The sequence below is a fragment of the Monodelphis domestica genome, chromosome 2 (assembly GCF_027887165.1).
Source record: "Monodelphis domestica isolate mMonDom1 chromosome 2, mMonDom1.pri, whole genome shotgun sequence".
Classification (NCBI taxonomy): domain Eukaryota; kingdom Metazoa; phylum Chordata; class Mammalia; order Didelphimorphia; family Didelphidae; genus Monodelphis; species Monodelphis domestica.
The window spans coordinates 235,223,580-235,249,843 of NC_077228.1; the positions used below are offsets into that span (position 1 = coordinate 235,223,580).

Here is a 26,264-nt window from a genome sequence, read left to right on the forward strand (position 1 = left end):
ATGAAGTGTCCTACTTAGAGTCACAGTATGTGTCAAACCTGGGTTTTGAACCAAAGTCTTTGTGACTTGGAAGTCAACTCTATTAACCTTTACTCCATGGCTGGCTGCCTTTCCAGATCTTACAAGCTTATTATAATTGAATACTTTTATAATCTTCCCTAATTATATAGTATCTTTTTTTTTTGAGGAAAATAATTCCTCTTTATGGCCTTTAGCACCTTGCATCATTTACATAGTAAAAAGTTAAATTTTTTTGAACTCAGTCTTTCTTAGAAAATTTTGATCTATACATAAGGGTTCTAGCCATATCAATAGCATATTAAAAGCATTAAACCCATCAAGCTTACAATTCATTTGAGGAGAGAATGGTCTTCTCTCCTCACAACACATATACAACAGTATAAGATAAGATAGCATAATTAAATTCAAAATGATGTGACAATAAAGGCCCATGTTTGAGGCTTGACTTTGCTATGTGTGACCTTCTGCAACTCATTTTTTCTCCTTAGGCTTCAATTTTCTCCTTACTAAAATGATTAGAGTTGGACTAAATGGACATTGATATAACTTTTAACACAAAAATCTATGATTCTGTTTCAAGATAGCGAAGTTTTGTTGTTGGTCTAAAGCAGTGGTTCTCAACCTTTCTAATGCTGTGACTCCGCAATACAGTTCCTCATGTTGCGGTGACCCCAAACCAAAAAATTATTTTGGTGGCTACTTCAAAACTGTAATTTTGCTACAGTTATGATTCAGAATGTAAATATCTGATATGCATTATGTATTCTCATTGCTACAAATCAAACATAATTTAAACATAGTGATTAATCATGAAAACAGTATTTAATTATATGTTGAGAAATAGTAATCCAGGAGGAGGCAGCCTGAGCACTGGGGCAGGAGGTAAGTCCTACCTGGGGAGGGGATCTGCAGACGCCTTCTTCTTCCTGTCTCTCCCGCTCGAGCTGAGGCTTCACTTTGTTGGGGTTACTCTGCTCTGTTATCCGCTCCAGGAGTTATCCGCTCCAGGACTCGTTCTTAACCCCTCTGGAGCCAGCGCCTGGGTGCTCTCTCTGGGTCTCTGTTTGAGTCTGGTCTACAGGCAACAGGGTAATAAATCCATCCCCCCTCATAGGGGGAGGGCTGCTGATAGGTAACTAATATTAGTACAATGTGCTGGCAGCAGGATCCCCATTCTTTCCGAGATCTTGCTGTAAAGTAGCGTGATTTCTCAGTGGCTAAAGCCATCGGAAATATTTATTTTCTGATGGCTTTAGGCGACCCCTTTGTTTTGGTTGTGTGACCCCTTTGTTTTGGTTGTTCGACCCCCGCCGGGGTTGTGACCCACAGGTTGAGAACCGTTGGTCTAAAGCCTATCCACCATCCCATAAATGACCTCCATATCCTAGGAATTTAGGGCACAATTTTTGTTATACTAAATTAAAAATGCATTGAGAGGTAGCTAGGTATCTCATAGGATAGAATATCAGGCCTGGAGACAGGAGGTCTTGGGTTCAATGTGACCTCAGACCCTTCCTAGTTGTGTGATTCTGGACAAGTCACTTAATACCAATTGTCTAGCCCTTACTGATCTTCTGCCTTGGAACAGATACTTAGTATCCATTCTAACACAGAAGGAAAGGCTTTTTTTTTTTAAAGTACATTTTGTTCCTTTGTTTATTATTCAGGTTTCAGGTAACCAATTTCTTTCTAGAGTCTGGGAAAATCATGTGTTTCTTCTTAATCCTGCTTGCTTTGACACATACTGATTTATGAACTTTCAATGAGGATATAAACTCTCTCTCTCTTTTTTTTTTTAAACCCTTACCTTCCATGTTGGAGTCAATACTATGTATTGGCTCCAAGACAGAAGAGTGGTAAGGGTTAAGCAATAGGGGTCAAGTGTTTAAACTCTCTTAAAGAGGACATTTACTCTGTTAAATAAGTTCTTGATGACACTTTTCTGAACACAGTAAAAATCACTCCCTACTTCCATAGAACAATGCCTTATTTCAGACTTGGGTGTTCTGGCTCCAACAAGTTGTCAAATACCTGTTCTGTTAGTCTCTCCATATTATACACTAGTATCGGTCCTGCTCTTTTCAGTGCTTTTGAGAACAAATAAGGTATTCAGTGCTCTCTGGGAGAGAATATTATTCTAATTCAGAATATTTATTTTCATCGTTTTTCTTGCTAATGCATGAAGCGTATAGGTTAGCACTTATTCCTTGCCAGTTCCTTCCATCACTGTTGACAGCTGACTCTTCTGTGCTCCTGTCTTCCCTTCTCTTCTCAGTTACTTGGCATTCTGTTAAAAAATTTGGGGGGGGGGTATCTTTAATTTTCATTTGCTTAAAATTCCCCCTGTATCCCTTCCCAGAGAACCATTCCAGATACAAAGAAATTTTTGAAAACACGAAGAGAAAAAAAAAGTAATATGTTAATTAAAAAAAGTACAAAATATACATTGTTTCACATCTATGAACAGCAGCCCTTTTCCCTACTCAGCTCCATCTCTGCAAAAGAATGGAAGGAGTTATCTTTTCATCCCTAATTTTGGACTAAAATTGTTCTACATAATTTTGCAACATTTCATTATTCTCATTTACATTATTGTAGTCACTTATTGTTTCTGCTTACTTAGTTTATGTATATTTTCTTCTCTGGTTCGATATTCTTCTTTTCTTGTAGCAGAGTGATATTCTCTTACATTCATCTCCACCATTTATTTAACCATTCCCTAATCAGGGGCATCACTTTTGTTTCCTTTTCTTTGTTACCACAAAAAGCGCTAGTCCAAATATTTTGACATATAAAGGGCCTTTTTATCAGTGACAATGTTTGTTAGTGGAATCTGGGGGGCAAAGGAATATGGACATTTGAACCTCTTATTTGCATAATTCCAAATTTCTTTCCAAATGGTTGTACTTGTTCATAGCTCCACTAATAGTGCAATGGTATATAGTATCATCTTTGTATTAATTTTTATTTTCAAATTTTTTTCCATATTTATGTGATTCATTTTCTTTCCCTCCCTTCTTCTTTTCCCCCCTTAGAACAATTCCACCGGGTTGTACAAATGCTTTCACTTGATACCTGCTTCCATATTATTCATTTTTGCTATAGAGCAATCTGTTAAAACCTAAATCCCAAATCACATATTTATGTATATAATAATATAATACAAATTGTAAGTAATACTATGTTTTTCTTTTGCATTTCTACTCCCTTAGTTCTTTCTCTCAATGTGGATAGCATTCTTTTCCATAAGATCTTCAGGAGTGGCCTAGCTTGTTGCATTTCTACTAGTAACAAAGTCCATTACATTGGATTGTTCCACAATGTTTTACTTTCAGTGTACATGGTTCTCCTTGTTCTATAGCATCATCTTTGACACTCATTTTTTGACTACTTGATCTATTCAGATATTCAGATAATTCAGATTCAGATCTATTCAGATAATTATGAATTCATCTATACAATTCACATTTTCCCCACCATCTATTTGAACTCTTGTTCTGGCTATAATAATTTAAAAAATTGAACTTAAGCTTAATAGAAAAAAAGTAAATTTAATGAATATCAAAGTTATAGAGTTGTAATTTATATATTTATAACATTACTTTTTACTTCAACATTTTGATTAATTAGTGCCACCCAGCCTGACTAGACTATTACATGTGACTCTTCCCTTTTCCCCTCATTGTTAGTTATGCCCCATGGCATAGAATAGCCTTTTTCTGTTTGTGAAACTGTGTATATACTTTCAGAATTAGTTTAAAATAAACCTCTTGCAAGGGAACAATCCTCTCTGACTATAGAACTAGATTTTGAACCTTTTAAGTTATGGCTTCTCATTTATATGTATATTTATATGTGCACTCTTTCCCTCTATATTATATGTTGTTTTAGGGTAGGGAACCATGTGAATTCAGTCTGTAAACTCTATAGCACATAGAATTTGACTGTGGCCTGGGGAAGTCCCTAATTTCTCAGTACTCTAGGCAGCCTTGTATAAGCTGTGGAGAAGGTGCCATAAAGGTGCCAACTTGCTTTGATAGAGAACTTTTCCACATTCAGGAATTTCAGTGGAATCACAGTTCCAGTTCTTTTGTTATTGACACTTGACATATTAAATACAGACATAGGTCCTCATTTAAGGTCTTTTAACCTAAGGCAGATAGCATTGATGGAGTGATTATCCTTGAAAAGAAAAAAGCCTTGAAAAGGCAGTTAAAGAAATAAGCATTTTTATTTTTTATTTAAAAACTCATACCTTCTCTCTTAGAATTGATATAAATCTTGTTAACAAGACCAAAGAATGGTATGGGTTAGGCAGTTGGGGTTAAGTGACGTGCCCAAGGTCACACAGCTAGGAAGTGCCTGAGTCCTGATTTGAACCCAGAACTATTTGACTCCATTTCTGGCACTTTATCCACTAAGCCACCCCACAAATAAGCATTAAAAAAAAAAATTCTTACCTTCTGTCTTAGAACTAATACTGGTATTAAGGCAGAAGAAAGGTAAGGGCTAGGCAATGGGAGTTAAGTGACTTGTCCAGGGACTCATAGCTAGGAAGTATATGAGGCCAGATTTAAATCTAGGACCTCCCATTTCTAGGCCTGGTTCTCAATCCACTGAGCCACCCAGTTGCCCCCTCCCCCCCCCCCCCCAGCATTTTTAAACACAAAATTAGATAAGTAAATATTTACATTGTGTAGCAGCTTGTAGTGAACAGTGGAATCTGTTCCTTATTCTGTAACATGGAGGGCTATTAGCTTTTAAATTACTTGGAACCATCTTACCCAGCTTTAGTTTTTAGTTACTCGTTTAGTTACTAGTGGATGGCCTCACCTCTGGACTCATCATGATAGCAAATTCAAACCTGATGGATGGTAGATAACATGTGGGTCCAACATTAGTTTGTTAACCCAATGATAGCTCCACTATTTCACTATTGGGTTAGATTGCTTTTGTAGATTCTTGTCTCTACCTAAAATGTATTTGTTCCTCCTCAATCCTGTTTAACATTGACCTGATGGCAGACTTTGGGAGAGAAGAGAAAACACAGGCAGAGGCTGACATGTTATTAATTTGTGCTATTGCTACTCAGAACAAAAGTCTTGATAATTCAGGATGAGACATCATTTTGGGGTATTACATTTCCAGTCGGAGTTCTGTAGTATTTTTTCTTTCCTTGTATTTTAGGAACATTTACAGATTAGTGGCCTGGAACTCTAGATTTAGATCAGTATATCAAATCTAGAGCCTCCAGAACATCTCCCCCTTACCCATTTTTTTTGTTATTCTGTACTTGACAATTAACATTTTTATATACAAAGAACAGAAAAGGAGGATTGTATGTGAACCTGCAAATCTATTAGGTATAACTTGGTTTTTTAATAGTACGTAATTTAATACAGTAGTTCCATACAGCTTTCCTACTTGGCTGTGCCTACTCTGAACTTCCTTATTTTATTAGTTTTTTTTAAAAACAGTTCTTGATTTCATTTATCAATTCAACTTCATTTTGTTTTTAATTATTTTGTCTCTGATTTTTAGAATTCCTTTTTCTCTGTTTTCTGGTTGAGGCTTTTGATTTGTTACTTTTCTCTATTTTTACTTTTTTTTTAAATTCATGAAAGTGTTTGGAGATATAAATTTTCCCTTATTATTTTGGATGTATTCCAGAAGTTTTGATACTTTGTCCCATTTTTGTTTTATAAAATTGTATTCTATTATTATTGTGTTTTATTCTTTGATCCACCAATTATTTAGATTTAAATTACTTTGTCTCCTTTTAAGTTTGAATTTCTTAAAACCCTTTATTGATTTATCATTTTTGTGTTGTGATCTGCATTTATTTATGATAACTTTTATGTAATAGCACACGGTTGATTTGTATAAAGGTTCCATTGAGAGTTTTTTTATACTCCTATTCAGGAATCATCAGCTAGCTCTCATACTAACTCTTCTACAATTCTATTAAGATCCCTAGCTTTTTTCAAGTTTACCTATTTTTCTTACCAGATTTACCTATATTTCTATTAATGTTGTCTAGGTCTGAAAAGGGACACACTGAAGTCTTGTAGTTCAATTTCACTTTTAAGTAGTTGCTGGGGGCATCTGGAGGGCTCAGTGGATTGAGAGCCAGGCCTAGAAACGGGAGGTCCTGGGTTCAAATATGGTCTCAGACACTTGCTAGCTGTGTGACCCTGGGCAAGTCATTTGACCCCCATTGCGTAACCCTTACCTATGCACAGTATTGATTCTAAGATGAAAACTAAGGATTTAATAAAATAAAATAAAATAAAATGAAAAATAAGTAGCTGCTGTAGCATTAAGTATATATGTATGTATATGGATTTGTATGTGTGTATGTGTATATATTTGTGAAAGTATTGATACTGTTACATTGATTATGGTGCCTTTAATCATCAGAGTATTTTTATTATCGCCTTGTTGAGGTCATTATTTATTACCTATTTTTGAGTAACTTGAAGAACAATTATGCTCTTGCCCATCATTTTTTAAAAACTATTACCTTTCATCTTAGAATCTGTTATTTGTTATATGTATTATGTCATAGGATTTATTAGTTCTAATAATTATAATAATAATACTTTTATAGGATTAAAAAAGTTATAGATATAATATACTTTTATAGAAAAACTATTGAACAAGATCCACCTTAGGAGAGATATATTAGATGTATAATATATTGGGCTATATATTAGATGTGTAAATGTACAAATGTATATATTGAGATTATATCCACCTCACGGGGGATATATTAGATGTATATCCATACCATGATATCAGGCAACATGGTTACACTCCTATCCTTTTCCTAATATTGTAAAGAACATAGATAAATAGATCAATCAAAATCCTGGCTGGCTTGCCAGGCTGTGTAGGGTTAAATTTTGGGGGGTAGGAGTTTGAACAAAAGCCAGTGTGTAGTTTATTAAACGCAAAACACTTAGTTTATTATTAGGAAATATGGATAGGAAATAGGAAGGAGGAAAGTGAAAGTAATCTTACAACAGCTTGTAACTATACCCCAGATCCCAATCCTAACTAAAATTTCTCTAAAAAATACTACATCTATCTGTCTCAGAGGGCAGTATCTTCTGCTAGGCCAAAGCCCTCACCTACTCTCCTACACTTACTATCTTAAATATAGCCACTATCCATCTACCTTATCAACCCAAGTTACTAATAATCAGTAAAGCTATTAAGGCCTTACTTTTGTTTTTCTGTCTCCAACCAGAGAGTGCTAGCAACACAGCCTCTCCCCAGGAGACCCAGAGACTAAAAGCCCTTTCCAATGGTCTGCAACTTGCAAACCATGCTCAGCCACATCCTTCTGTTACCAACTGCCAAGCAGCCCAGCAGGGGTTCTCCTACTGAAAAATATTATTGTTCCTTTTCCTCTTAAATATAAAAAGGAGAAATTAATAAAAACTCTCTTAACATATCAATACCATATATGGGTTCTAAGGTAAAAGAGTGGCAAGGGCTAAGAAATTAGGGATTAAGTGATTGGCCCAGTCACACATCTAGGAAGTGTTTAATTTGAACCCAGGACCTCCCATCTCTAGTCCTGACTCTCTCTGTCCCCAGCTGCCTTGCCTATTATTTTAAATTGTAAATATGTATTTCTTATAAATAGCACATTATTAAGTTCTGTTTTCTAATCCATTCTATCTTCTTTCATTTTATGTGTGAATTCATACCATTTACTGATAACTGTTTAATTTGTATTTTCCTCCATTATATTATTTTGTATTTATACTTTATTCTTTACTCATCTCTATTCCCCTTTACAAAGAAGAAATCTGAAAGAGAAAAGGAATATATTCTTCACAAGTGATCTGTAATTGTGATCTCTTCTACTTTCTCTCTTCATATTATAGATTCTATAATTCTACAGAGAGTCCCTATTTAAATCTACCCAGATAGCTAGAATGGAGAGTAGTCAGCATAGAGATAGAAATTAAATCAATGGAAACTGATGAGATCACTAAATGAAGTAGTATAGAGAAGAGGATCTAGGTTTAGAACCCCATTGGACACTTATCATTAGAGGGAATGATCTGGAGGAAGATCTGCAAAGGAGACAGAGAAAGAGAAGCCAGATAGGTAAATGGGGCATCAGTATAGAGTAGTACCCCTAAAACCTAGAGAGCATAGTATCAAAGAGTGGTTTAGAGCCATTGAATTGCTTGCCTCTCCTTTGGAATTGTCTCCTGCCCTGGTTATTCTTCTGTTGCCTTATGTGCAGAGCTAAAGATTAGAATTGGATCTCTCCTCTGCTCTTGGGCTCAGAGCTATTCATCTTAAGTTTATAGAACTTGTTTCTTGAACTTTATACTGCTAGAGCCTCTCTTACTTGCAACTGTGACTTTGTTTTGGGGGGACTTGAGGTGAACCCCTGGGTTCTGGACAGATATCCTTTGCAAGAATGCAAGACTTAAGTAACTTAGCTTAGAAATGAGAAGAGAAATTTATTAATTTGGTATTCATGTTGAAGTGGCTGGGAGGTCAACATAGGTGGAGCATTGCCTTCTCCAGGAGATATGTCCTGGTTCTTTTATATCTTTTAGACAACATGCGCTCTGTGTCCAGGGATGAGGAAATGGAATGAAGTTAAGCAGGAGTGGGGGATGTTTGTTATATGACTAGAGTTTGTGACAAGGGGTGACTGGCATAGTTTAGGGGGTGAATAGATGTCTTAGATACAATCTGATGGTGTTAACGCATAGCCTGGAGCTGTATCTCTGTGTTCAGCTCAAAATCTAGGAAAGAATCCAAGGATCCAAGGAGAAGATTCCCCCGGGGGTGGGGGGGGGGGGAGGTCCCTTCATTATCTCGTGAGTCTTTGAAATCCAGGCACCTTTTCCTCAGCATTACAGGAATGCAAGGAAGGAAAGGAATTTTCCTGCTTACAGTTTGACTGAAGTACTACTAGGATTTGGGGTATACAAAGGGAAACCCAGGGTCCCATGCCAACCTGGGACTCTGTAATGGGTGACAAAGCTGCCATCTGGAACCCATTCTTCTCCTCAGTATTGATTCAGGGGTTCCCTGGGATCTTTTTCAGCTTGAGTGTTTCCTGCTCTGGTGTTCAGTCTCAGCCTCTTTATAGTCTCTGGGGAGTATTGTGACTTTTTCTTGGCTTTCTTGATCAGAATTTGGTCTGGCACATTTCCTAGGTTGTAGAAATATCTTGGGGAAGCTGGGCAAAAAATGCTGGCTCTTATATATTATATATTATCTCATCTGCCTCATCTGAGGCTAGGTTAATTTTTTTTATAGTATAAACACATGTCTTAATTTTTCAGTCTTTGGACTTTGTCTGATTTTTCCCATTATTTCAAATGTTTGGGTTTGATTGTTTCTCCCAGCTTTTTTTTAGGGAGTCTTCTACTTGTTCATGTTTTGTACTTTTTATTCTAATATGTTCATTTTCTTAATTTTTTTCTACAAGAACACTTTCCTTTTTAAAACTCTTGTTCTAGTTAGTATTCAATGCATATTTATTAAGGGCCTACTGTGTTCCAGGTACTGAGTGAGGAAACATACAAAAAAGGAACAACTACTTCTAAATGGCAGTCTCTTCCACAACATTCTCAATCATTTAGCTTCCCTACTACCTTATGAAGCAGTGTGATTGAGAGAAGAGTGGTTACTGGGCTATAAGAACAAGCATTAATATAATATTTCAGAGGCTAAGAGCAGAAAGTTTCAAAATAGAAGAGGTACTTGTTTGCTAGGCTGGTTTAGAATAAGAACAAAGAAGTCCTAGGGAGACTAATGCAACAAATGGAAATCCCAGGAATTTTGTGGGTTGTATCTTTAAATAAGGTAACTTCAGCTGGGATTAGTCTTTATATAGGTGTTAAACTGGAAAAAAACACAGAACTATTAAATAGTCAGAAATCTTTAATTAAGGAGAGGGGTTCAGCATAATTTTTCAAGGCCTCCATGCAGAGCTGTGTGCTACAAACCCACACAGAGCCCCAAGACTTGTTGCTCTGGCCACTGACCCCTGGGTGTGTCAAACACACTACTAGATTGACAGCTTCATAGAATAAAAGAAATTGAAGGACTTATACCTTTTAGGGGACTGAAGATGGGGAAAAGTATGGTTGATTGGCTTTATAATGGTTACAAAGAAGATGAGGAGTCCTCAACAGGATTATCCCTGAAAGGCTGATGCTTTACAATGGACACACAAGGGAAAGATCCAACCAAGGGCTGGGCTACCTAGGTAAAGGACTTTGACACAAAGTAAGAAACTATTGGGACTGAAAGGGATACTTATGTGACTAGGTCAGACTTGACTGGGGGAGGGGGGGGGGAGTTGTCAGATCTCACATGGCTACAAATTTGAGGGTTTCTAGATTCCACATTGACACAGGGAAGGAAAGATGTAGCTTTGAGTCACGGAAGTCTTAATAGCCTAAAAAAAATCTTGTACTGATGCTATTGAACAGAGTAAAGATCTCTCTTCAACAATCATTAAATTATGATGTCTGTCAATACTTTTCCTTTGAAAAAAGTCTTACTTGAAAATTTGAAATTTGCTTTATTCTCATTTCTTCTCTGAGGCAGATCTTTTATGTGGCATTTGTTCTGGATTGAAGCTTGTGGATAATGGAAACATTCTCCTGGCAATGTCTCTGGGGCGACTCCTTCGAAGAGCCTCCTCAAAAGCCTCTGATCTCCTGACTCTCAACCCTAGTGGCAGCAGTGGTTCTCCCTCAATACTGGATGGAGAGATCATCTACTCTAAGAACAATGTCTGTGTCCACCCCCTACAGGTTCTGCAGGGCCTTGGAGAACATCACCCAGGTAAGATGGTAAAAGAAAGAAATTTTATGTGAGGGGGTAAGTCTCAGATTAAAGGCAGTTTGTTAAAACATAAAGAACAAAATGAAATGGAGCCAATAGAGTGGGTGAAATAGAGAATTAAAAAAATTTTTTTTAATTTAATATATTTTGTTTTTTCCCAATTACATGTAAAAACAATTTTAAACATTTGTTTTCTAAAATTTTGAGTTAGTTCCAAAATATCTTCAAGATATCTCATATATTGAAAATCTGCAAACATAGCAAAACAATGGCAATGTGGAAAAGTCAGGTGGAGGCAGGGAAGTGGGGCAGGGATGGACTTTGAGAAGACATGTAGTCACTCTTGGTAGATCTGTGAGTTGGCCCAGTAGTTCTGAATATGAAATTGGAATTATGTTAAATGTGACAGGGGGCAGCTGGGTAGCTCAGTGGATTGAGAGCCAGGCCTAGAGACGGGAGGTCCTAGGTTCAAATCTGGCCTCAGACACTTCCCAGCTGTGTGACCCTGGGAAAGTCACTTGACCCCCATTGCCTAGCCCTTACCACTCTTTTGCCTTGGAGCCAATACACAGTATTTACTCCAATACAAAAGGTAAGGGTTAAAAAAAAAGAAAAAAAAAAGAAATGTGATAATAGTGGGAAGGGAAAGAAAATGAATCCTAGAAACATGGAAAAATATTTTAAAATAAAGAAATAGAGCTTAAATAAAAAGAAATGTGACCGTACTCTTGGTATACTCAATGATCCCTTTGTCTTGCCTGGTCAATTAGGTCACGGTCCTATATATACACAAACATATTCATTGTTGCAGCTTTGTGGTAGAAAAGAATAGATAAAATAAATTCCCATAGCTTGGACAATGTCTGAAAAAACTATGATGAATATAATGTACTTTCTTTTCTTTTTTTTTTTTAATCTTTACCTTCCGACATGTACAAAAATATTCATAGCTGCGCTCTTTGTGGTGGCAAAAAAATTGGAAAATGAGGGGATGCCCTTCAATTGGGGAATGGCTGAACAAATTGTGGTATATGTTGGTGATGGAATACTATTGTGCTCAAAGGAATAATAAACTGGAGGAATTCCATGGGAACTGGAACGACCTCCAGGAATTGATGCAGAGTGAGAGGAGCAGAACCAGGAGAACACTGAAAACACAGAGACTGATACACTGTGGTACAATCAAATGTAATAGACTTCTCCATTAGTGGCAATGCAGTGACTCTGAACAACTTGGAGGAATCTGTGAGAAAAACCACTATCCACATTCAGAGGAAACACTGTGGGAGTAGAATAGAAACACAGAAGAAAAACAGCTGCTTGAATACATGGATCGAAGGGATATGGTTGGGGATGTAGACTCTAAATGAACATCCTAGTGCAAACATCAACAACATGGAAATAGGTTCTGATCAGGGACAGGAGTAATACCCAATGAAATTTCGCATTGGCTTGGGGGGGGGAGGAGGGAAAGGTGTGTGGAGGGGAGGGAGGGAAATAATGTGATGATTATAACCAAGGAATAATGTTCTAAATTGAATAAACTAATTCAAATGGGAAAAAACAAACAAACAGACAAACAAAAAAAACCCTTTACCTTCCATCTTAGAATCAATACTATGTATTGGCAATGAGGGTTAAGTGACTTGCCTAGGGTCACACAGCTAGGATGTGTCTGAGTCAAGATTTGACCCTAGGACCTCCTGTCTCTGGGCCTGGTTCTCAATCCACTGAGGCATCCAGCTGCCCCCAGAATTACTACTTTAAAAAGCTTCATTTTTAAATTCTGAATTTAAACACTAAAAAAAGTACATTTCCACACTCAAGGCAGAATACCAAAAATTCTATGTGAAGCTGATTTTCATTTCACAATGCTTGCTTCAAAAATGTATGTAGTAAATTCTACACATAACTTTCAAAACTATCTTGCTTAAAATGCTTTAAAAGCTTTATTGTTTTTACATCTTTATTGCTGACATCCCTCCTACTCTTGAACTCTTCCTTCTGCCATTAGCCAAGAGAAAAAGGAGAGAAAACTTTTAACAAATTAACTTAGTTAAGCTAAATGATTCTTTAAAGTGGCCATATCCAGAAATGTAGGTCTCTGTACCTTTTGTTTGTCATCTATCCTTTGGTCTGGAAATAGGTAATATGCTTCATCATCAGACTTTTGGTTAGATGTTTTTTGATCAGAGGTCTCAAATCTTTCAAAATTACATATCTTTACATGTCATCCCGATTGTTCTGGTACTACTCATTGACTCTGTATCAGCCTATCTTATGTAGGATTTTTGGAAATTGTTTTTCATATGTGCAGTAATATTCTGTACAAGTTCATATACTCTAGTTTATTCAGCTATTCCCCAGTTATTTAAGAGGTGATCTAAAGTACCCTTTTAGGTTCTAGTTCACTCATCCACCCACTCCTTTTTAATACTGCCCCTCAAGGTCATTAATTTATCTTTTTTTTTTCCTGACTATTAACTACCCACTCCCCATCTCTGCTTATTTCTGTTGAGTTTGTTGTGCTTTTTTACACTAAATTGTGTGATCAACCTTCCTTTGTTCATTTCAGATTACAAGTTAATTTCATTTTATTCCTACTCTTCTTACCCAGCCACTTTTTAGTATTTTCTAATGCCCTTCAATGATAAAAAAAAAATTCTATCCCCTATTTTCTCCTTTCTACACTAATATATTTCTCTTTTTAATGCCCTCAATATCCTTCAAAGACTTTAAGGTTCTGAAGGACACATTTCTTTTCCCACCGCATTTTTATACCTTCCACTTGTTCAAATTGACCTCTCTAGATTTCTCTGGACTCTTATGTTTGCTTTTCAAAGTTTATAACTCAGCTTTGCTCTTTTTATCAGAAATACTTGAAAGCCCTTTCTTCCTTTAAAGGTTGCATTTCCTCTTCTCCCCTGTCTCTCATAGCTTTACAGGATGAGTTATTCTTAATAGGAGTTAACACTTAAGTGGCTTTATATTATGTTTTCTCATTTGATCCTCACAAAGTAGGCGTTGTTATAATTACTATTTTACAGACGAAGAAATTAAGACTGAGAGGTTAAATGACCCACTCAAGTCACAAAACTAAGAAAGATTCTATGGTGAGATTAAAAAACGTTTTTTTCCAAATCTCTAAGTCTAGCACTCTCTCTATTATGTCACTTAGCTGCTTTGGAATTCTTAGTTTTAAACCTATATATTATACCTTTTGAAATATTGTATTCTAAGATTTTTCATTTTTAGTAGAAGCTGTCAGATTATATATTAGCCCAACTGTAGTTCCATGGTGATTATAACAAGTAGCATTAATAAACTTTTTAAAATTTACTAAATGTTTTCTTTGATTTCACAACTTTGAGAGGTAGGTGCTATTGTTATTTCCTTTTTTACAGATGGGGAAACTGAAGCACACAGATGCTAAATGATTTGTCCAGAATTATACAGCTAGTAAGTGTCTAAGGTTGCACCTTAGTTCTTCTTGACTCCATTTCAAGAATGAACCTAGAAAGCTACATGTTCTCTGTCCCTGGCTGTACACTGGGGTGTGATTTATTTAAGAGCTCCTCTTTCCTTTTACCAGTGGGCTGCTTCTTAATTTTTCATGCATTTCTGGTGTAGAAGATATCATTATAGCTTGTCATTGAGTTTTAATATGATTATTCAGGCTGGTGGGAACTTAAGAATTTTGCTGGAGTAGACGTGATAGAGCTGGTCATCCTGATTCAGTTTGGGTAGCCATAGTGGCATGAAGTTAGTGGCATATTACTGGGCAGTAAGAAATGACAAATATCAAGATTTCAAAGAAATAAGAGTTTTGTATGAGCTAGTGTGAAGTATGATGTAAGAAGAATGAAAAGAATAATATGCATAATAGCTAAAACAATATAGATGAGTTAACTAGATGAAAATGGAATACCTTTAAAATTATTATTTATAAATTTTCATTTAAAATGATTTTGAATAAATTCATTTAAAAAAATGTGGGTTCTGCATTTTCTTTCCCTTTTCTTTCCTCCCTTTCCTGCCCATTGAGAAAGCTAGCAATATGGTATCAATTACACATGTGAAATCATACGGAACATATTGGAAATAGAAAATAAGTGAAAGATCTCAAAGAACAGATGAGACCTTCACATCATTTTGGAATGGGACTACTAGGATGGATGTGATCATATCTCAGGTGTTTTGACTTCTTTTTCTTTTTCCCAATGAACCCACTTTTTGAATGGGCTAAGGGTTTCCAGAAATTTACATTTCCAGAAATTACTTTGATATAATAATATATAAGGATTGCATATGACATGTAATATAAGTAAAAATATATAATAACAATAATAACAAAGAATATCACGCTTTAAACTTAGAAATATTGGCAGATTTGTACTATGCTCCATCTCTTTTCAGTCTTATCTCTTGGTGTGATTTTGCCTGAGTCTCATGGGAAGCTTCCTCTAACCTTGCTTTCAGCTCTGCAACTTGGTAATTTTATGAAGTAATTCTATGATCTTTCATCATTACCCTCCATAGTATTTTATAGATACGTTGGTATTTTGATGTATATAGAGACTTAAATTTTAAAAAATTTTTATTATCATGCAAAACACATTTCCATATTATATTGATTCTTGTAAGAAAGAGCACATGCATACAAAACCAACCCCCCAAAATAAAACCCTAAATACAGTGATGTGAAAGACACACATATGCTTTGATCTACATTCATCTGACCAACAGCTTTTTCATTGGAGGTGAATAACATTCCCAGTCATAAGTCTTTCAGGATTGTCCCAGATCATTGCTTTGCTGAGAATAGTCAAGTTTCCACCGTTGATCATTGTACAATATTGCTGTTACTGTGTACAGTGTTTTATTAATTTGCTTTTTGTTTTTGCTCTGCATCATTTTATGCAGATCTTTCCAGCTTTTTCTGAAATTATCTCGCTTATCATTTCTTATAGCAGAATAGTATTCCATCATCAACATGTACCACAGTTTGTTCAGCCATTTCCCAACTGATGAAAATCTACCTAGGAACTTCTTATTACTGACCTATGCTATTGATTGGGACCTCTGGGTCAAATGGTATGAACATTAGTCCATTAGTTTACATATAATTACAAATTGCTTTCCAAAATGGTTGTACTGATCTGCAGTACTACCAGCAGTACACTAGTGTGGCTCTCTTCCTCCAACATTGATTATTCCCATCTTTTTTTATCTTTTCTCTATTTGTAGGTTGTGAAGTAAAACCATCAAAGTTTGTTTTGTTTTACATTTCTCTTAGTTATTTGGAGCATTCTTTCATGTGATTATTAATATTTTGTAGTTCTTTTGAGAACTGTTCTTCATATCTTTTGATCACTTATCTACTGGGCAATGAATGGCTTTTGTTTTTTTAATATACATGTCTGTGTATGTGTGTATATATATACACATATATATATATATATATGTATGTATGTATATATGTGGCAATTAGGTGGAGCATTGGAAAGTGCCAGACTTGAAGTCAGGAAGACTGGAGTTCAAATATGGCTTCAGATACTAGCTTTGTGACTCTAGGCTTGATTGCTTCAATATCCTCATCTGAAAAATGGGAATAATAACAGTACCTACTTCTCAAGGATCTTGCAAGGATCAAAGGAGAACATAATTGTAAAATGTTTACATTTTACATTTTACTGGCCCACAGACTAAGTACTTTATAAATGTTTGCTATTTTATTATTATTATCATTATCATCATCATCATCATCATTATTATTGTTATTGTTATTATTATTATTATTATTTATATCTTATATCAGACTCTCATCAGAAAAATTTAATACGAAGATTATTTCCCATTTGGCCACTCCTTTCTTATCCTAGGTATGTCAACTTTGTGTAGAAGCTTTTCAGTTAAAAGTAATCAGTTTGTTTTACATGATTACACAATATAAAATCTTGCTTACCATCTTGGGAGAAAGGAGGAGGTAAGGAGAAAATTCAGAACAAAAAAAAGTGGAATGATGAGGTACTATGCATGTGGAATATTGCTTATGGTTGCAGAAGCAGTGAATGTGGATTGGTTTTTGTTTTTTGCAAGTTAAGTTTCACTGGGAGGTAGGAGAGAGTAGATATATCCAGAAATAACTGCCTTATTCAAGCAAAATTGACATGGCATTTTTAAAAGGTAAAAATAGAAGAAAAAAGGTAACCAGTTATCTATTTTATATGTCGCAATTGCCTATTATTCCTTGGTCTCTTACCCAGAGCTGTGAGAATCTATAAGCTTATTTCTTAATTTTCAATAGTATAATTTTTCATATTAATAATGTAACATCCATTTAGAATGTATTGTGAAATATGATATACGTTGTTGATCTAATACTGATTTCTGCCAGACTGCTTTCTAGTCTTCCTAGCAATATTTATCTGATATGGGTTTTGTAATTTTATTATTGTTTCATCAATTTTGATAGTTTGGCATAGCATTAAAATTACAAATTGACTTTGGTAATATTGTCATCTTAATTCTACTAACTCAACACTAATTATTAGCACTGAATATTTCTCCAACTAGTTTTTCATTATTTCTTAAAGGAACATTTTGAGTTGAAACTGTGTTTTTAGCAGGCTGAGCCTTGGAAATGATCCATTTTATAGTTATTTGGAATGCAATTTCCCATACTATTATTGCCTCTTAGATTTTATTACTATATGTGAAAATGCTTTTGATATTTTGAGGGTTTATTTTGTTTCCTGGAACTCTGCTGAAACTATAATTTTCTCAGTTTTTGCTGAGTTCCTGGGATTTTCTAAATAAACCAATATAGTCGGCAATTGGGGAAAATTTTATTTCCTCTTTACCTAGTCTTTATGTCTTTAATTCTTTCTCTTGTTAATTGCTATCTGTAACATTTCCAGAACTATATCAAATAATAATGAGGAAATTGAGCATCTTTGCTTTACTCTATATTTATTGGGAAAGATTCCGGTATATCCCCATTTCATACAATGCTTACTTTTGGCTTTAGATGTCTGCTTTTCATGTTTTAAAAAAGATCCTTTAGGGGGCAGCTGGGTAGCTCAGTGGACTGAGAACCAGGCCTAGAGACGGGAGGTCCTAGGTTCAGATCCGGCCTCAGCCACTTCCTAGCTGTGTGACCCTGGGCGAGTCACTTGACCCCCATTGCCTAGCCCTTACCATTCTTTTGCCTTGGAGCCAATACACAGTATTGACTCCAAGACGGAAGGTGAGGGTTTAAAAAAAAAAAAGATCCTTTTATTGTTTATACTTTACAAAGAGTATTTTAAAAAGTAAATCAGGTTTATACTTTGTCGAAGGCTTTTACTACCTCTTATTCAGATGATCATTTGTGTTTTTGTTTTTAATGTGATTTTATTGATTATTTTCATAATGCTGAGCCTTCCATACATAGCTGATGTAAATCCAGCTTGGTCATGAAGAATAAATTTCTTGGATGAAATCACTTTGATAGATTTTTTTGAAACTATATTCATTAATGACATTGGTCTAGTTTTTTTTTTCTATACTTTATCCTTCCCTGGCTTACATATTTGGACTATATTTGTTTCATAAGAATCTCACAGAATGGTTTTTTCCCCCTAATTTTTGAGAATAAAATTTTTTTAATTTAATATTTTATTTGATCATTTCCAAGCATTATTCATTAAAGACATAGATCATTTTCTTTTCCTCCCCCCTACCCCCCATAGCCGATGCGTAAATCCACTGGGCATTACATGTTTTCTTGATTTGAACCCATTGCTATTTTGATAATATTTGCATTGGAGTGTTCATTTAGAGTCTCTCCTCTGTCATGTCCCCTCAACCGCTGTATTCAGGCAGTTGCTTTTCCTCGGTGTTTCTACTCCAACAGTTTATCCTCTGCTTATGAATGGTGTTTTTTTTCCTCCTAGATCCCTGAAAATTGTTCAGGGACATTACACCACCACTAATGGAGAAGTCCATTACGTTAGATTATACCACAGTGTATTAGTCTCTGTGTACAATGTTGTCCTGGTTCTGCTCCTCTCGCTCTGCATCACTTCCTGGAGGTTGTTCCAGTCTCCATGGAACTCCTCCACTTTATTATTCCTTTTAGCACAATAGTATTCCATCACCAACATATACCACAATTTGCTCAGCCATTCCCCAATTGATGGGCATCCCCTCATTTTCCAGTTTTTGGCCACCAAAAGAGCACAGCTATGAATATTTTTGTACAAGTCTTTTTGTCCATTATCTCTTTGGGGTACAGACCCAGCAGTGCTATGGCTGGATCAAAGGGTAGATATTCTTTTGTCGCCCTTTGGGCATAGTTCCAAATTGCCCTCCAGAATGGCTGGATCAGTTCACAACTCCACCAGCAATGAATTAATGTCCCTACTTTGCCACATCCCCTCCAGCATTCATTACTTTCCTTTGCTGTTATGTTAGCCAATCTGCTAGGTGTGAGGTGATACCTCAGAGTTGTTTTTATTTGTATCTCTCTGATTATAAGAGATTTAGAACACTTCTTCATGTGCTTGTTAATAGTTTTGATTTCTTTATCTGAGAACTGCCTATCCATGTCCCTTGCCCATTTATCAATTGGAGAATGGCTTGATTTTTTGTACAATTGATTTAGCTCTTTATAAATATGAGTAATTAAACCTTTGTCAGAGGTTTCTATGAAGATTTTTTCCCAATTTGTTGTTTCCCTTCTGATTTTAGTTACATTGGTTTTGTTTGTACAAAAGCTTTTTAGTTTGATGTAGTCAAAATTATTTATTTTACATTTTGTGATTCTTTCTATGTCTTGCTTGGTTTTAAAGCCTTTCCCCTCCCAGAGGTCTGACATGTATACTATTCTGTGTTTACCCAATTTACTTATGGTTTCCTTCTTTATGTTTAAGTCACTCACCCATTTTGAATTTATCTTGGTGTAGGGTGTGAGGTGTTGATCTATTCCTAGTCTCTCCCACACTGTCTTCCAATTTTCCCAGCAGTTTTTATCGAATAGTGGATTTTTGTCCCAAAAGCTGGGATCTTTGGGTTTATCATATACTGTCTTGCTGAGGTCGCTTTCCCCCAGTCTATTCCACTGATCTTCCTTTCTGTTTCTTAGCCGGTACCAAATTGTTTTGATGACTGCTGCTTTGTAATATAGTTTAAGGTCAGAGACTGCAAGGCCCCCATCATATGTGTTTTTTTTTTCATTATTTCCCTGGATATCCTTGATCTTTTGTTGTTCCAAATGAATTTTGTTATGGTTTTTTCTAAATCAGTGAAGAAGTATTTTGGTAGTTCAATGGGTATGGCACTAAATAGATAAATAAGTTTGGGTAGGATGGTCATTTTTATTATATTGGCTCGTCCTATCCATGAGCAGTTAATGTTTTTCCAATTGCTCAAGTCTAGTTTAGAATGCTTTGTAGTTGTGTTCATATAGTTCCTGTGTTTGTCTCGGGAGGTAGATTCCTAGGTATTTTATTTTGTCTAAGGTGATTTTGAATGGGATTTCTCTTTCTAGTTTTTGCTGCTGAGCTGTGTTGGAGATATATAGAAAAGCTGATGATTTATGTGGGTTTATTTTGTATCCTGCAACTTTGCTAAAGTTGTTGATTATTTCAATTAGCTTTTTGGTTGAATCTCTAGGATTCTTTAAGTAGACCATCATGTCATCTGTAAAGAGTGATAACTTGGTCTCCTCCTTGCCTATTTTGATGCCTTCAATTTCTTTTTCTTCTCTAAGTGCTACTGCTAGTGTTTCTTCTAGTACAATGTCAAATAATAGAGGTGATAATGGGAATCCTTGTTTCACTCCTGATCTTATTGGGAATGCATCTAGTTTATCCCCATTGCAGATGATATTAGTTGATGGTTTTAGATAGATACTGTTTATTTTTTTAGGAATGACCCTTCTATTCCTATGCTTTCTAGTGTTTTTAATAGGAATGGGTGTTGTATTTTATCAAATGCTTTTTCTTTGTCTATTGAGATAATCATGTGGTTCTTGTTGGTTTGCTTGTTGATGTGGTCAATTATGTGGATGGTTTTCCTAATATTGAACCAGCCCTGCATCCCTGGTATAAATCCTACTTGATCATGGTGGATGACCCTTCTGATCACTTGCTGGAGTCTTTTTGCTAGTATCCTATTTAAGATCTTTGCATCTATATTCATTAGGGAGATTGGTCTATAGTTTTCTTTCTCTGTTTTTGACCTGTCTGGTTTTGGAATCAGTACCATGTTGGTGTCATAAAAGGAGTTTGGTAGAACTCCGTCTTTGCTTATTATGTCAAATAGTTGGTATAGTATTGGGATTAACTGTTCTCTGAATGTTTAATAGAATTCACTGGTGAATCCATCAGGCCCTGGGGATTTTTTCTTAGGAAGTTCTTTGATGGCTTGTTGGATTTCATTTTCTGATATGGGATTATTTAAGAATTCTATTTCTTCTTCTGTTAGTCTAGGCAGTTTGTATTTTTGTATATATTCATCCATATCACCTAAATTGGTGTATTTATTGCCATATAATTGGGCAAAGTAATTTTTAATGATTGCCTTAATTTCCTCTTCATCGGAGGTGCTGTCCCCCTTTTCATCTTTGATGTTAATTTGCTTTTCTTCCTTCCTTTTTTTAATTAGATTGACCAGTACTTTGTCTATTTTGTTTGTTTTTTCAAAGTACCAGCTTCTTGTCTTATTTATTAAATCAATAGTTCTATCACTTTTGATTTTATTAATTTCTCCCTTAATTTTTAGGATTTCTAGTTTGGTTTTCTGCTGGGGGGTTTTAATTTGATCGCTTTCGAGTTTTTTTCATTTGCATTTCCAATTGATTGATCTCTGCTCTCCCTAGTTTGTTAATATAAGCATTCAGGGATATGAATTTACCTCTGATTACCGCTTTGGCTGCATCCCAAAAGGTTTGAAAGGATGTCTCGCCATTGTCATTTTCCTCGATGAAATTATTAATTGTTTCTATGATTTCTTCTTTAACTAAACAATTTTGGAGTATCATATTGTTTAATTTCCAATTAGTTTTTGATTTGGTTTTCCATGTACCATTACTAATCATTATTTTTATTGCCTTGTGATATGAGAAGGTTGCATTCATTATTTCTGCTTTTCTGCATTTGTGTGCTATGTTTCTGTGACCTAATGTATGGTCAATTTTTGTGAATGTGCCATGTGGTGCTGAGAAGAAGGTGTATTCCTTTTTATCCCTATTTATTTTTCTCCATATGTCTATTAATTCTAATTTTTCTAAGATTTCATTCACTTCTTTTACCTCTTTCTTATTTATTTTTTGATTTGATTCATCTAAATTTGATAATGGTTGGTTTAAGTCTCCCACCAATATGGTTTTACTGTTTATTTCTTCCTTCAATTCTCCTAGTTTCTCCATTAAAATTTGGGTGCTATATTATTTGTTGCATACATGTTGATTAATGATATTTCCTCATTGTCTAAAGTCCCTTTTAACAAAATATAATTACCTCCCCTGTCCCTTTTGATCAGGTCTATTTTTGCTTTGGCTTTATCAGATATCATGATTACCACTCTTGCCTTCTTTCTGTCAGTTGAGGCCCAGAAGGTCTTACTCCATCCTTTAATTCTGACCTTGTGGGTGTCAACCCTCCTCATGTGTGTTTCTTGAAGACAACATATGGTAGGGTTTTGGATTCTAATCCATTCTGCTATTCGTCTACGTTTTATGGGTGAGTTCATCCCATTCACGTTCAAAGTTATGATTGTCATTTGTGGACTCCCTGGCATTTTGATATCCTTCCCTGGTTCTAACCTTTTCTTCTTCGACTCTACCTTTTAGTCCAGTGATTTCCTTTGAATCAGTCCCCCTTGTCCCCTCCCTTGATGTTTCCCTTTTTAGTCCCTCCCTTTTTGTTCCCTCTCCCTCCTCCCTCTCTTTCCCTCCCTTTTTGTTTTCCCTCTCCCCCTCCCCCCCCTTGGTTTTCCCTTCTCCCTACCTTTGTTGGGTAAGATAGAATTCAAGATCCCAATGGATCTGGATGTTTTTCCCTCTCAAAGTTGATTTCCCTGAGATTAAGGTTTAAGTAAAAAACCCTTTCTTCCTCTCCTTCTTATAGGAGTTTTCTTCCCCTCCCCTTCCCATGTGAATCTTTGTGTGAGAAAGATTATTCTATTTGGTCTTTCTTTACCCCCTATTTATACATTACATTTCCCCCACATGTTAGTATACATAGGTTGATATAAATGTAGTCCTTATAGAAGAGAGTTTGAGTAAAAGAAGAAGATAAGATTTTTCTCCTCTTCCCTTTCCTTCATATTTACCTTTTCAGGTATTCCATGCTCTTTGTTTTTCGGTGTCGAACTTTCCACAGAGCTCTGGGCTTTTCTTTGCAAAAACTTGGAAATCTTCTATTTTTTTGAATGCCCATACTTTCCCTTGGAAGTTTATAGTCAGTTTTGCTGGGTAGCTGATTCTTGGTTGAAGGCCCAGCTCTCTTGCCTTTCTGAAGATCGTGTTCCATGCCTTACGATCATTCAGAGTAGAACTTGCAAAGTCTTGTGTGGCCTTGATTGGCATTCCTTTATATCTAAATTGTCTTTTTCTGGCTTCCTGTAGGATTTTTTCTTTTGTTTGAGAGCTTTGGAATTTGGCAATTACATTCCTGGGAGTTGTCTTTTGGGGGTTTAGTGTAGAAGGTATTCTGTGAGCTCTGTCAGTGGCTGTATTACCTCCTTGTTCTAGAATCTCTGGGCAATTTTCTTTGATTATATCTTGTATCACGATGTCGAGTTTGGTGTTTATTTCTGGCTTTTCTGGAACTCCAATTATTCTTAAATTATCTCTTCTCCCTCTATTTTCCAGATCTGTCACCTTGTTGTTGAGATATTTTATGTTCTCTTCTAATTTCTTGGTATTTTGGCTTTGCTTTATTAATTCTTGCTCTTTTACACGATCGTTGTCTTCCAGTTGCCTGATTCTGACCTTTAAAGCCTGGTTTTCCCTTTCAGTTTGGTCACACCGGTTTTGTAGATGCGTGAATTTCTTTTGCATTATTTCCCACTTTTCCTCCCAGAAGGCTTCCATCTTTTTGGTCATTTCTGATTCAAATTCTTCATGGGTTTGTGGAGAGTTTCCATTTCCTTTGGAAGGTTTCGGAGCATTTTCTTGCGTATCGTCTTCTATCTCCTCTGTATTTTGTATTTTGGCTCCATAGAATGTGTCCAAAGTCGCCCCTTTCTTCTTATTTTTCTTGGGATTTTGGGGCTTCTGTGCTTCTGTGGAGTTTGGCATCTCTGAATGTGGAGGATTAGCTTTTCTTATCTCTGTCTGGTGTTCAGAGGCTTTAGTCCTGGGCAGATTGTCCGTTCTATGAACTTTCCCTGGGTTGAACTGCCTTAAGGCAGTGACTTTCACTGGAACTGGAATGGAAGGATCCGGCCAGGGGGTTACACTCTCCCCCAGCTCTCTCTGTTTTCCTGCTGTTTGGGTGCCCCCTCGACTGGGTCGGGTTGCTTTCCGGAAGTTGCCTTCAGAATATGCCCTGAGGGTTACTGTTGTTTCAGAGGACCCTGCTCTCTGAGGGGGGAGGGGCCGCGGCTTCCCGGAGCTCTGAGGGCAGTGACTTTCACTGGAACTCGGATGGAAGGATCTGGCCCGTGAGGCTGTCTTGCCGGCCCTGAGGGTTACTGTTGTTTCAGAAGACTCTGCTCTCTGAGGGGGGAGGGGCCGCGGCTTCCTGGAGCTCCAAGGGCAGTGACTTTCACTGGAACTTGGATGGAAGGATCCCGCCAGGGGGTTACAATCTCGGGTCTAAGTTTCCCTCTGTAGCCTTGGACTCATCGCTCCTACCCCTTAGGTCCGAGTGATCTCGGGTTCTGGCTTTTGAGGGGGGCCGTACTTTTTGATCCAGGTTCAGGTCCAGGAGGAGGATTCCCAGGGTCTATGCTGTTGATTGTTTTGAATTTTGGCGCCCTAGGAGCATATAGTTTGAGACCAGTAGGGAAGGGTTTTCGGAGATCTGAACTTTAGCTTTCTCTAAGCCGCCATCTTGACCGGAAGTTCCCCCCAATTTTTTTTTTTTGTTGTGATTTCAAGCTTGGATGATCTTTTCATGTTCTCTGTACAACTTTTTTGCCTCTTTCCCCCCTGAAACAGATATTGATGTGTAACCTATAGTTATTTTCATCATAAGCTTATACTTGTCATGAGCATTGCAACATTAGAGGACTAAGGGTCCAATGAAATGCCTTTGAATATATGATGAAAGTAATGCTTACAACATCTGTTATTTGTCATTTTAAGAAGACACATGAACCTTCCTTCCATTTAGCTGCCCGTTTTTGTGGGGGTTTTTTGTCTTTTGTGTTCATTTATGGTAAGAATATTAATATTAATGTGTTCTAATTCTTCCAAAAGTCTTTCATTATATTGGTAATTTGGAGTATAAGCAGTAAATGTTTATAGATTGTCTAAAAACTGTTATTGTTAGTACCCCCTTGTCCCTTTCTGCCATTTTGCCCCTATTACTGCATAGGTAGAAAGGGGCCACACTGGACTTAAGACCATGTAAATTGTTCTTTGTTCATGGTAATTATTCTCAAAGAATTCATTGTCTGGTAGCTAGCCTTAATGAGCTTTCTCTTCTTATGTTAGCCTGTTGGAGGTAAATCTGTTACTGTGATTTTTTTTTAAAACCCTTACCTTCTGTCTTAGAATCAATATTAGTTCCAAGGCAGAAGAGTAGTAAGGGCTAGGCAATTGATGTTAAGTGACTTACCCTGTCACATAGCTAGGAAATTACTGAGGCCAGATTTGAACCCAGGCTCTCCCTTCTCCAGGTCTGGTTCTCTGCCCCTGAGCAGAGAACTGCTTTTTTTTACCTGCCTTTATTGCTGTGATTTTAAGGTTCATAGAACCTGCCAGAGATAGCATGTCACTAGCCTAATCAAGTTTATCTCCATGTCACAATGAAGGATTAGACTAGAATTTTTGTGGAAGATAAATGGAAACAAATTCATCTATATAGTTATTTACATATGTTCTCATTGATTCTCAAACTATCTCTCTGAGATCAATAGTATAAGTACAATTAATTCCACTTTTATAAATTACAAAACTGATGCACAGAAAGTAACTAACTTTCTGAAGTTCAACTCATAGAGCTCAAATTCAGATATTAGGATTTCTAGCATTCTAGTCTTTCTGTTAAACCAGGTTAGGCTATGTGCCAGTTTATTGTTATTGTTTGGATCTGTGATTTTCATCCATTTAGGAAATAGCTTTTGGTTGAAGAAACTCTTGCCAGTTCTTGGAGATATGCTTGTAACACTGAGGTTAGATGATTTGCCTGCATAGAAAGTATTTCTAGAGTTTAAACTTGAACCGAATTCATTTGTATGTTGAGGCC

General features: G+C 36.3%; 1 protein-coding gene across 14 annotated transcripts in view; it reads left to right on the forward strand.

Annotated features, from left to right (window-relative positions):
• Positions 1 to 26,264, forward strand: part of TBC1D16 (TBC1 domain family member 16) — a 161,553-nt gene that overhangs the window by 21,735 nt on the left and 113,554 nt on the right. For 7 of the 14 annotated variants that reach the window (XM_056817374.1, XM_056817376.1, XM_056817378.1 and 4 more), the window contains exon 3: positions 10,617 to 10,860. In XM_056817374.1, the coding sequence (XP_056673352.1) occupies positions 10,683 to 10,860 (178 nt within the window). In that variant the 5' untranslated portion in view covers positions 10,617 to 10,682. The remainder of the gene's footprint in view (positions 1 to 10,616; positions 10,861 to 26,264) is intronic. The other 7 variants (XM_007482907.3, XM_001370931.4, XM_007482909.3 and 4 more) reach the window with 1 other exon arrangement.